The following is a 12,322-nucleotide window of genomic DNA, read 5'->3' as shown; positions in this document are numbered from 1 at the left end:
ACATTTTGAATTTCGGAATATCCAGGAATGTGTTTAGGATAGACAGGTCCAGTATTGGTCTCCAGGCTTTGTCCTTTCTGGGCACCAAGAATAGCCTTGAGTAGAATCCTAGTCCCTGCTCTTGCTGTGGTACTAGCTGAATGGCTCTCATGTCCACGAGGTGTGAAACTTGTTTTTGTGCCTCTGCCCATTGATTGCGTGGCAGGTCTGGCATACCGTTTTGCCTCGGCAGGGTGTGAAAGTGGAACCTGTAGCCTTGTGATATGATATTTAAGACCCATTTGTCCTGGGTGATCATGTGCCAATTCTGTGAAAAAAGAGCTAGGCTTCCCCCCAAAGGGGCTGGCAGAAGATAAGTGCTTGGTGCTGGCAGTGGAAAGTCACTGAGACTGTTTCCTGTATGGCTGTGATTTTTCCTCTCCGCTTTTGGAGGTAGAAGCACCCCATTGTTTAGGCCTGTATGAATACTGGGGCTGTGATCTGCCTCTGGGACGTCTGTATCTGCCTCTTTGTGGCCTGTCTGACACTGGAAAGGACCAATTCTTTGTGGGCCAGTTTCTGCTAAATCTGGGAGGCTGTACCTGCAAGAAATCCTTGACTGTTTGCATAGATTTAGCTTTGTCCTCCATTTTCTTCAACACCTCTTCTACTTTAACACCAAACAAGGTATCATGCTGTAATGGAGCATCTAAAAGTTTTGCTTTAACATGATCAGGCAGATTCTGCCTCCTAATGACAGAACCCGTAACAGCGGCCCTGCAGGAGGCCTCTAGAGAATCAAAACCACATTGCAAAGTATGCTTTCCCACTTGTTCAGCTGCATGTAATAAATCCTATATTTCTTGGTTTTCTGCACATTCGGAAATTGTCAACATTTTCTGTTTAAGCAGTGACATAAGATATTGCTGATATTTAAGCATATGAAACTGACCATTTAAAGCTCTTACAACTAAGATAGCAGAAGTATAAATATTTTTCCCCCATCTGTCCAGGGCCCTAGAATCCCTATCAGAGGGTTAGGTTTTTTTGCAGTGGAAGCCTTGACCCTTTTGGGACCCTGAGAGATAGTTTCTGGGTCAGCAGCAGGGTTTTTATAAAGAAATTTATGTGAATTAGGAACCCTGTAGTATCTGTCTGGCTTAACAGGAGCTGGTGGTAAAGAGTTAGGAGACAGACCAGACTCTGTAAATACATCATCTACAATGTCTAAAACAGGAGGTATAGGGGTCTGTGCTGAGGTAATAAAAGGAAGTCTCTGAGCCTTTTCTTAGATTCTGAGTAATCTTGGCTCTCCCAGTGGAAATGCTCCCTCATAGTATGCAGGGTCTCCCCAAAAGAGTAATCCTCAGGAGGAGAGGCTGTACGGATAGATTCTTCAGCATCAGAATCCTCATAGGGAGGGAGAGAATATTCCTGTTCAGAAGAAGAATCAAAGGAAATGGAAACCTGATCTGAAGATTCATATTCTATCTCTTGCCTAGGCCTCTTATCAGGAGGGGGATGGGAACCCCTGATCAAAGTAATTAGGTCTTCGGCCATTTTAAGCATTTGTTTTTTTAGGCATGGTGGCGTGTCCAGGAGAATGCTGTACTTGTTTCTTTGTTTTTAGAGCTGCTTTAGTCTTTGCCTTTGAAGCTGAAGTAGGTTTCACATATAACTGTGTAGGCCTGAAAACACCCTCAGAAGCTGATGCCTGCTCAGTGGCTTAGGACCCATCTGAGGGAATAGTTTCCGAGTGTCTAATACCTTGAGTTTCCAGAGGCCTAGTCAGCTCCAAGTGGGAGTCAGAAGCGGCCTGTGGCAGTGAGGTAGCGGGCGTCAGGGGCTGCGAAAGCGCCTCACTGAGAACCAGCGACAGGCCTAGTGGAAGCCTCGTCGTCAGTTTTGGACCTCGGATGCCTTCCTTTTCTTTTTCTTTGCGCTTTTTACAAACTCCGGTAGTCAGCTGTTCCGATGGCATTATATAATTGAATCTTCTGCCAAAGTAATGAAATGCAAAATCGTACCGACGCTTAATAGTGCGTTGGTTAAATCTAGCACAAAACCGACAACTAGCAGCATCGTGGTCAGTGCCTAGGCAAGGAATACAGTAAGAATGAAAATCCTTATGAGGTATTTGCTTCCCACAAGAAATACAATTATTAACTTTTTCTGACATCGGTCTGGAGCAAGAAAAAAGTTTCCCAATGGGGTACTTAGCTTTAATGAAGACTTCAGATCTGAAATTCGAATTTGAAAATCTCAGGAGTTGGCCGACCAGCACTTGCGAACTGCTTTGCTTCGGGCACCGCGCGACAAGAAAGACTGAAGAAAATGACTTTGGCTGCATCTTTTATACCCCTGGCGCACTGACGTCAGAGAGGAGGCAACAGCAACCGATGCCGGACCTAGACTTTGGAACTCGGGCCGACTGCGGGTAGCCTGCCAGCAGGATAACCCAATTGTAATGACTGCAACAGTGAAACACGATGAACATCGTATCTTTTGGGCCTACAGAAATTACTTTTCTGAAAGCATGGAATGTTAGTAAACCTACCTGTAAGATGTTAATAAAAACATTTAGCATATTAGTTAGGTGAACAGTGGTAATGGATCAAAAGGAATACTTATTTTAGACTAATACATAGATATGTATGGGGCAAGATTATGATATAATGGGAACAGTGACCTTTAAACTATCACAAAATTAAATCAAGTCACTCAGTTTAAGTTTTTCCGCGAAGTTGCAAAATATGAATTATGTGTGTACATCACAACAATACAAAATAAAAACTACCCTTATCTGATCATATCTAGGTGCCCAAGGAATGGAGTCATCCTTCCCCCTACAGGACTCTAGCAATACTGTCTCTGATTGCTGTGTATAGTTGAACGCTGAACTGCTAGGAAGCATGCAGCAAAGAAGTCAGGCATGTACACTGGAAGAAGAGAATGGGGAGTAGGATCTGTGGACGCTGCTTTGTAAGAGGGTTGACCCTGAGGAAGGACATGTGTGGCACATGACAGATGAATATTACAGGTACAGATCAAAGAAAAGATGGATCAAGGACAGGATCAGCCGTGAGCTGAAGGAAACATTGTTTGGATGGATTCAAAAGACCACAGTCTTCCACCAGCATCTTCATGTTCTCATATAACCACCATCTCAGCAGTGTAAACCTGAACATAAAACAGAGTAAAAGAAACTCAGGCCACTGAAATAGCCTAACAGTGCCCTTCCCCATGCCAGCGGGTTTCACTACTTGCCAGGTCTAAATTAAGCTTCTTTTACTTTCTCTGTAAGTTTGATTACTAAATTTTCCTCATGCTTTGCTCCCAGTACTATATTCTGTACTGAATTTATATTTTGTTGATTACTTTATCCCTTGCTCCACACATATTGCTAAGATTTACATATAGCTTTCTAGCTTTTCAGTTATCAACACTGCATAATAATTATTACTCATGCCATGAAAACTGTTCTGCTGTTACTTCCAAAAGCTCTTCAAGTCCCCAATGTACAAGAACAGCAAGCGTTGCTGACATTCATCCATTAGTGGAGTAACAGATGTCTCTGGTAACTGATTTTATCTTGTGAAGCATGCCACTGTTCTTACCATCATGCATCATTAGTCTTAGATTTCCACAATTTTGTAAAGTGGTCAGGCTATGTTACCTGAACTTTGCAACCAGATATGTTTGCTTTATATACTAGAGTATTTTTACATCTCCTCAACCATAACAAAGAAAACATACATTATTTTCTAGTACACCTGTTAAAGTTGCCAAAACTGCAGAGATCAGTAAATACAAAAGCGTGCAAATGTGTGAAATTATCTATCCTCACACACACACACACACACACACACACACACACACACACACACACACACACACACACACACACACACAGTAATAAGCCCAACCCCCCAAGCATTTATGAACAGTTAAGTAAATTCAGGGATTATCTTCATGGTTTCTATTTCTATTCCCACATTAAACAAAGCTTGCTTCGTTTATTCCCAAGTAATGTCTAACCCTAATGCTCTACGCTGCTTCTTCACTTTTCGCTTCAAATATTAACACTGCTGACAGATTTCAGATGTTTTAAAGTGATATGTCATTTTTTTATATTTGTACCAGATGACATGGTGCCCACCGTCCTCAAAACTGTTTTCTGACTGTATTTATTTGCAGAAAGGAATCAGATTTTTATTTAAATCACTCAAGTTTCTGTTTAAGTTAAACTTACACAGATTTTAAAACTGCCACACAAGTGGCTTAAATGAAGCAAGGGAGTTGAAACATGCTTTGTTAAAGTCTATGTGAGTTTTTTTATATCTCATATAATCTGCATTACATTTAACTTTGTATCTGACAAGTATCATAAATTATCTAACGAGGTCTTCTTAGAACTGAAGAAAATGTAGACTATTCCAGACATAAAACATCACTGAACAGACATTACAGAGTGCTAGAAAATTATGAGAGATTTAATTCTAAAAAATATCCATTTTTTAATGGAAAGAATGTAGAAAATAACATTGGAAAACTGCAGGTACTGCCTGCAGTGTGGTATAGTTTGAGCATAGAAAATCAGGGTCACGTGATTAATTCCATAAACATGAATACTCATGTTTTGCAGAAGACTGTCACTGCCATCAGAGGACTGTACATACAAAGAGACACTAGAAAGTCTTGTTACTTTTAAGAAAAAAAAAAAATTACAGAGCTACAAATCTAAAGCAATACAAAATTGCAAAAAAATTAATTTGTATTTATAAAACAGTTTTCATCTCATATGAGCACAGTGCCTATATTTTAGAGGAATCCAGTACCTCTGAAATATACAAATAATAAATGCTGTCAATTAAACTTCAAAACTGTTTTCTGCTTAACTCTTTGGTATTCATCCACATCTGTCTTTGCAAAAAACAAATGTGAAGTCATGCTGTGTGTGCATATGAGCAAGAGAGAGAGAGAGACGGAGAGAAAAAGAATAAAAAAATGAATGGTTATCTATGGGTGGAGGGGAGGGGCTGTGCTTATCTTATGCATGTGTATGTGAGAGGCAGAGACATGCACACACACACACACACACACACACACACACACACACACACACACACTTATTATTCACAGTTACAAGCTCTTTAGAGAAATCTCTCTAGATAAAAGACCACAAATATGATGCACTTACCCCCTGGTTTCCTTTGAAGCAGATGAGTGGTTGGCTCCCCAGAGATCCCTATGGAAGAAACAAGAAAACCACAGTGAATCACATTTAGTAGGAGCAGATGCCAATGTTTCAAGTGAGAGATTCTTAGTTAAACAGAGTTAATGGTCTCTCATTGACAGTGCAGCAACATTTTTGGCACTAACCAGACAATAAAGAGGATTTTTTTGTATTATGTTTAAAGACTGCAAAATTATTTCTCTTAAATGTTTTGTAATACTTTGGAGCTTTTCTCCCCAGGCCCTTGCTGAAAATGGGCTCTTACCCAGTTGGACTTTCCCAGTAAACAAATGTCAATAAACAAACAAGAAATAAAACAAATAAATCTAACTATACAAAGGAAAAAGGCAAAGAAGCAGATGCAGATTTGCACAACATGACACTGCTTTATCAAGCTGTAACCCGAGTAGTTTGTTGACTGTGCCATCAGGCAAGCCTTCACATAGCAAAACTTTTAGTTCTAAAACCTCCTACAGTTTCACAGTGACCAATTGACATGCCCTCACACAGAGAGATACTGTCAGCAAGTAAGGACCACTACACTCCTTTGCTTTGTTCAGTTAAGCTACATGTAATAAAGAATCCCCTAACTATCCGATCTTTTAACTATTCTTTCATGTCCATCACTCATGTCCACTGTTCAACACTCAAACACAAGATAACCGAATAAAAACACCCAAGACAGTACTGCCAGAATTTTAAATGCACATAATCAACAAATACGAAAACATGCAGAAATAAGGGAATATGTAATACTGCACTCACTGGAAGAAAGTAAAAGACTAAAGTATTTTTCCCCACAAGAGAAAAGTACATCTGTGCTTGGCATATAAGACACATATACACATTCCCTTTTATTAACATGGTATCACTGTACAGTCATGTGACCTTTGTGATGAGTGGAATACTTAGACTTGTATGAAACCAAGCACTGTATTTATTCCGAATTTGTGTAACCTCAGAGTGAGATTACATTATGTGGAATGCTATAGAGATGCAACCCTCACATGGGTTCTGCAAGAAAGTTTGCCATCTTGCATAACAACTGCAATACTTCACTTTATTTTCCTGTAATAAATATTAATGTTTTAAAATGTTGTAATAACTTTATAATAAACCATATGCTGTGGTTGTAAAAGCCCATTCTGTAGTACTTCACTTGCACAAGTACTTCACACACGTGAAGTCTTAGAATTTACTTAACTAAAATAATATAATACTTAGTGTAGTGAAGCGCAATCTCAGAGTTGATATATTTAAGTAGCAGGGTGTTGTGTGTGTGTGTGTGTGTGTGTGTGTGTGTGTGTGTGTGTGTGTGTGTGTGTGGCTTATAGTTGAAGGGTAATATGTTTCTGTATGTACTTGTACTGGAATATAGTAAGTGTTGGTATCCTGTGTGTTTTCAGTATTGTGAGCTTTCGTATTTTGAGTTTTCAGTATTTTGAACTTTCAAGATTTTGGTCTCAGGAGTTTGGGGTTTCAGGATATTGTAGCACTCCCGTTTGTACACATGTACAGCTGCAGTTCAAGCTCATATCTGCAGTCACTTATAAAAATAAATTAATTAATGACAGCGGCCCCTCTACCTCCCAGATTCCATGCACAAAGTCCTGTTACATTGTCTTAGCCTCCAAGCCCCTTGTCATCTATCCAAACATTTTCACTGTCATTCTCAGTTTAACACAATATCGGAATAATTTGTTCTGCCCTTCTGTGTAAGCTTTTCGAGGAAGACACATTCTACCCACATTCAGATCTAGAACATGTCCTTCACAGTTCCTCTATATGTCCCTTTAAGTGGAACCATTACATGGAGTAATGCTACCTTTTGCAACTTCAAAACTAAGCACAGCTTGATTAGAAAAGATGCCGGGATTACTAAGAAGGAAAAATCCATGGATTTGGAAAATAAATTTAGGCAGACAGACTGGGGAATTATCACTTTTTAGGTGTCATAAAGACCCTTCCTGAGAGGCCCTCTCCATCTTCCTTTCAAGGCACTGCATAACCTGCTCCTGTTCAAAAATCTGCCTCCAAAACATATAGCAAATAAAAGTCAGACCCTCTCTTACTAAACATCACCATTTATGATGATAAAAGGAGACACATTGTAGAAAAATTGCCAGGGCTTTGGAATGCATGTCCTACAAGCATTAAAAAATCCACCCAGTAACTAGTTTCAAAAAACAAACTAAAGTTACTATGAAAGTCATAAAAGAAAATAGCAAATCAAGCTTCCAGAAGGTTAGTTTGCTTTAAGCTTGATTCGACAAATTTTGCATCAGTGTTTGATCACATGCAATAACCACAATATCCTCATTTCTGGCATCCAGAATCACAGGACGAGACCCCACCTCAGCAGAAGAAGGTAACCACTCACTCATAGGGACAAGCAGAGCTAAACTCAAAATCAGCAGCAAAGAAACCTTTCTCAGTTTCTGAAGGTCACTAAATGGGTGGGGAAAACACCATGAACTTTAATGACATACTGAACCAATAAAAGATGACACTTCACAGGCACACTGAAGCTAATACACAATAAAAAATACAACTTGCTGTCTAATCATACTCTTTCTTGTAAAATTAGACAGCAGTCACTTTTCCAAGAATGCAAGCCTGTTTCTTGATACATTATAAGTAACTCGAAATGTATACTCTTCAAATGGAGCAAGTTAATCCTGTACAAACTTGAAATGCTTTTGCTAGTACTTTTACCATCTTCTGCACTTATACAGTACTGCCAGACATGCTTCTTTATGTTTTCTTTCAGAAAAGGGAAGAGTTTTGAGGTTAACAATAATCAGAACACAGTATACAATCCAGTTATTTTCCTATTCCAAATAGCATACCCCAAACATCTGCAGCTTGTCTTAATGAATGACTTGTCATATTATCTCCTATAAAGAGCAAATGAAAAACACATGACAGCTTTTAAGGGCCCCCACCTGAAAATGCAAGCCCAGCTGTTCCCTTACACATACATTACACCCCCTTCTAGGCCTAGGCTATTTTTTTTTTTTTTGAAAGGTTTGCAGTCCTCAACATAGCATCCTCCTCTCACACCCATACTTAAAATCCCATCCTAAACTCGTTACTGTAAACATAGTCCCTCTTCAGGATACCAGCTTTCTAATTTTTGAATCCACCAAATCTTACACCTGTCTAGTCAAACACTTTGTCAGTTGCGATTTAGTACTGGGACCTCTCCTGTTCAGAATATATTTCTTTGAAGTCAAGGCAAACATGATTGTATTATTACTATTATTCAATGCTCATTTACTCTGCCTTTTGCGGTCTCTCTCTCTCTCTATTTTCCATCATCTAATACTAACCATTTTTCAGCACAAACTTCAACTAAAGAGTGCAAGTGGTAAATGAAAGTGATCAAGCTTACTCAGTGCGTATGTGGCAAATGAAACTGGCAGGCTGACATAAAAAATGAAGAGACTGTTCTGTGCTTCTGTACTTAAATTAAGAAGTTGCACAATATCAATAGGCAACCTTTCCTGGTCAGAAGGCTACACATCACAACTCTCTGTCAGGAATGTGAGAAGTGGGGGTTTGTGGGTCCTGACATTTGAGAGAATACGGCAAAACCACAAGTGAATTCTAAAACTCACCGTTACATTTTCACTTCTATGATTAAATATTTAAGGGCATTTTGTAGGAGGGTTTCAGACCCCTCAAATACCTTCTACTCCTATATAATAACTCTGAGATACTGTGGGGTCAGTATTAATGTATACTATCCCAACCACACTTAAATTTCCAGTGTTACAAGGACCACATCTGCTACCATAAGACTTAAAATAGGAACCCACAAATCACAGTATTCACTATTGTGAGATGTTCTGGTGTCAGTCAAGCAAACTGACTTGACTTTAACACTTGGACATACATGTAGTTTAACGTTAGAATTATGTTATCCTTATTTCTAAACCTGTAAAACCAACAAAATCAAAGACTAACATCTGCAAATCATTATGTGTATGCAACTTAACAAGACACTGTTGCCTAGCAGGTAGCAAGCCCAACCCATACTTAAAACTCGGTCATGGGTAAATGAGTTGGCTGGTCCACAGAACCTTTTCAGCCACAAGGGTAAAATACTCAACTAGCATGTTTTTTGGAATCTGAGAGGAAACCCACACAGAACATGCAAACACCACAGAGACAATACCAGGTGGTTGGGTTTGAGCCACAGACGCTAGAGCTGAGAGACAGAGATATTTCCTTTGAGCCAACATGCTGCTAGCTACCTAGTCTACATCAGCATTCTTTGAAAAAGTATAATTATTACCCCCCCTTAAAGAATTTTTCTATGTGACTGGATTTATCTTGATATTCCTTCCTTAACTCTCCAAAAGTGTAGTAACCATTTTGGTAAAGTTTAAAACAGTAAAACGTATCTTACTGAATCTACATACATAGAAGTACAGTAAATGAAACCTTTGTTTTTACCTTCATTCATAGAATCATTCTTCAGTACAGTTTGTGAATGTATTTTTATTATCACAGCAGTCCAAAGCATTATTACATTTTTTAAAGATGTATAAACACTCTGTCCTGTCAAATCTGCAGTTACATATACAGTAGAAGAAACTTTCAGAGTATACACATGGCAGCTCTCATTTGAGTAATACTGCCCTTATTTTCTGGCAAAGCCTGAGCAGTCTGCTACTGGTAGCATAAACAGTCATCATGACATTCTCAGCTTACTTGCTGCATCCAGTCTGGAACCTTGATAGAACAAAAAAAAAAAAAAATCAGATAATGCACTGTGATGTCATGGACTGACACTACATTCCCCTCACTGGTTCCTGGTTGTTGATCCTGTGCTATGTTAGTATTGCCTTTCTAGTCCAATTATAGTAACACCGCTGTCTTTTAAGTGTAAGATGGACAATCACTTCACCTCACCTGCTGTAACCAGTTGACACTTGTTGCCTGCTCTATTCTCACATGGTAACTCACTACCTTCTAGTTTCTCTACTTGCCTAAGTAACCCACCTTTGTCTCTAAATCTCTGCTTGGGATGACATGATTGACAGACCTCGATGCTTTGCCAGAGATGGCCTGCATCTGTCACCCTTGGGTTTCCGGGTACTGACTAAGGCTCTTGCCACATCTATAGTGCCTTTTTTATGCGGTGTTCCAAAGACCAAATTACCACCATAACAGCTATAAATAAATGCAATTTGAGGGCCATGCTGCTCAACGCTAGAAGTCTAAATCTCAAGATGCACTCACTTGAAGCTCTCCTCAAAATGGAGAACGACATTTGTGCTGTAATAGAGCTCTGGTTTAAAGAGGCAGAAAGCACCCCTGCGCTACCAGGCTACAACTCATTCTACACCTTTTGACCCCAAAACATGGACTGTACCTCCAGACTAGTAGCCCAATATAACGCATATGAGATACTACAACTAACATTGGGTAAGATGGCAACCCAGGTCATTGCCCGATATAGGTCCCCAACCATGTCCCTAGACTCTCACTCCATGTTCCTAAGCACCCTGGAATCTATCAAGGTCCAGCCAAACACTCTCATACTAGGAGACTTCAACTACTCCTCCATCAACTGGGAAAACTACTCAAGCACCAATACACTGGCCCAACGCTTCCTGGAACTCATCAATTCCAATGCCATGGACCAGCTAATTCTGACCCCCACTAGAGGAAGCAACATCCTTGACCTGGTTACTACTACCATGGGTGACTGTTGCTCTACACCAATAGTCAATCCCTCCCTGGTCAGATCTGACCATAAACTAATCACCATGGAAATCCACATCTCACCCACACCCCCCACAAAGGTAACCACCTTGAAAAACTTCTCCAAAGCTAACTTTGGGCTCCTAAAAACAGAGGTGGCTAACTTCATGGCACCCATGCCAATGGAAAATAGCTGCATGACTGCTGAATCATACACCAGTGCACTGTACGAACATGTACATAAACACATGGAACTAGCCATACCCAACAGAACCAAGACACTCTCCTCCAAAAAAAGGAAGCCAATCTGGTGATCCCCTGCCATTAATAAACTCTACAACAGAAGGAAGAAACTGTTGCAGAAAAAGGTGAAGTCCCAAGACCGGAAAAACTCCTTTATTAATCTTAACAAAAAAAGTTGAGATTCCTCATGAAATCCTCCAAAGCCAGCTATGTAAGCAGAATTGTGGCAGACACTAAAAACAATCACAAAGCCTTTTATAGTTATGTCAAGAACCTCCACGGCAATACCCAGACTTGCTCTGAGTTACTGCACAATGGTACCTCCTATACTGAGCCAAGAGATATTGCCAACATACGGCAGACAGACTCAGTGCCAACTTTAACCCTTCTCTCCAAAGGTCCAATCACAATACTGGAAGAATGCCAGGCACCCAGCATTACTGCAGCACAGGTTAAAGCTGCATTGTCCAAGGCCAGGAATACAGCTTTCATGGGACCCGATAAAATCTCTGGCTGTGTCCTACATGAACTACAAAGCGAACTGGCACCACATCTGTGTGCCCTATTCAATCACAGCCTCACCTCAGGCTTTGTCCCAACTGAATGATGCACTGCTACAGTCATCCCTCTCCATAAAGGGGGAGCGACTACTGACCCTGGGAATTATCACCCCATTAGCCTGATGAGTCTGATATGTAAAGCTATGGAATGCATCATCATGGACCTGATCAACAAAGATATAGGGAATCTCCAAATTCTAGATCCCACACAATTTGGTTTTGTGAAAGGTAGATCATGCCTGCTCAACCTGGTTAACTTCTTTGAGTCAGTCACCAGAGCAGTGGATGAAGGTAAGGCAGTTCATGCAGCCTACCTCGATCTGCCCAAGGCCTTTGATACCATTCCTCACTCAGGAATTATTGATAAACTAACCAAGCTAGGCATCAACCCCTATATCGTTAGGTGGGTTGCAAATTGTCTCACAGACAGAACACAGTGTGAAAATAGCAGACTCCCGAGTCAGACTGCCAACCAGTCACGAGTGGAGTCCCACAGGGATCGGTCCTGGGTTCTCTCCAGTTCAGCATCTACTTCTCAGAAGTCCAGGCCAACACAAAGGGACACCATTCAGCATTTCAGCAATGTAAT

General features: G+C 40.3%; 1 protein-coding gene across 1 annotated transcript in view; it reads right to left on the bottom strand.

Moving 5' to 3' along the window:
* Positions 1-12,322, bottom strand: part of ELL3 (elongation factor for RNA polymerase II 3) — a 434,242-nt gene that overhangs the window by 392,279 nt on the left and 29,641 nt on the right. The window contains exon 2 of the mRNA XM_044077709.1: positions 5,180-5,227. Coding sequence (XP_043933644.1) covers positions 5,180-5,227 — 48 coding nt within the window. The remainder of the gene's footprint in view (positions 1-5,179; positions 5,228-12,322) is intronic.

The sequence above is a fragment of the Protopterus annectens genome, chromosome 7.part0 (assembly GCF_019279795.1).
Source record: "Protopterus annectens isolate FY-2018-M chromosome 7.part0, PAN1.0, whole genome shotgun sequence".
Lineage (NCBI taxonomy): Eukaryota > Metazoa > Chordata > Ceratodontiformes > Protopteridae > Protopterus > Protopterus annectens.
This window is presented reverse-complemented; position numbering and strand designations above follow the sequence as displayed.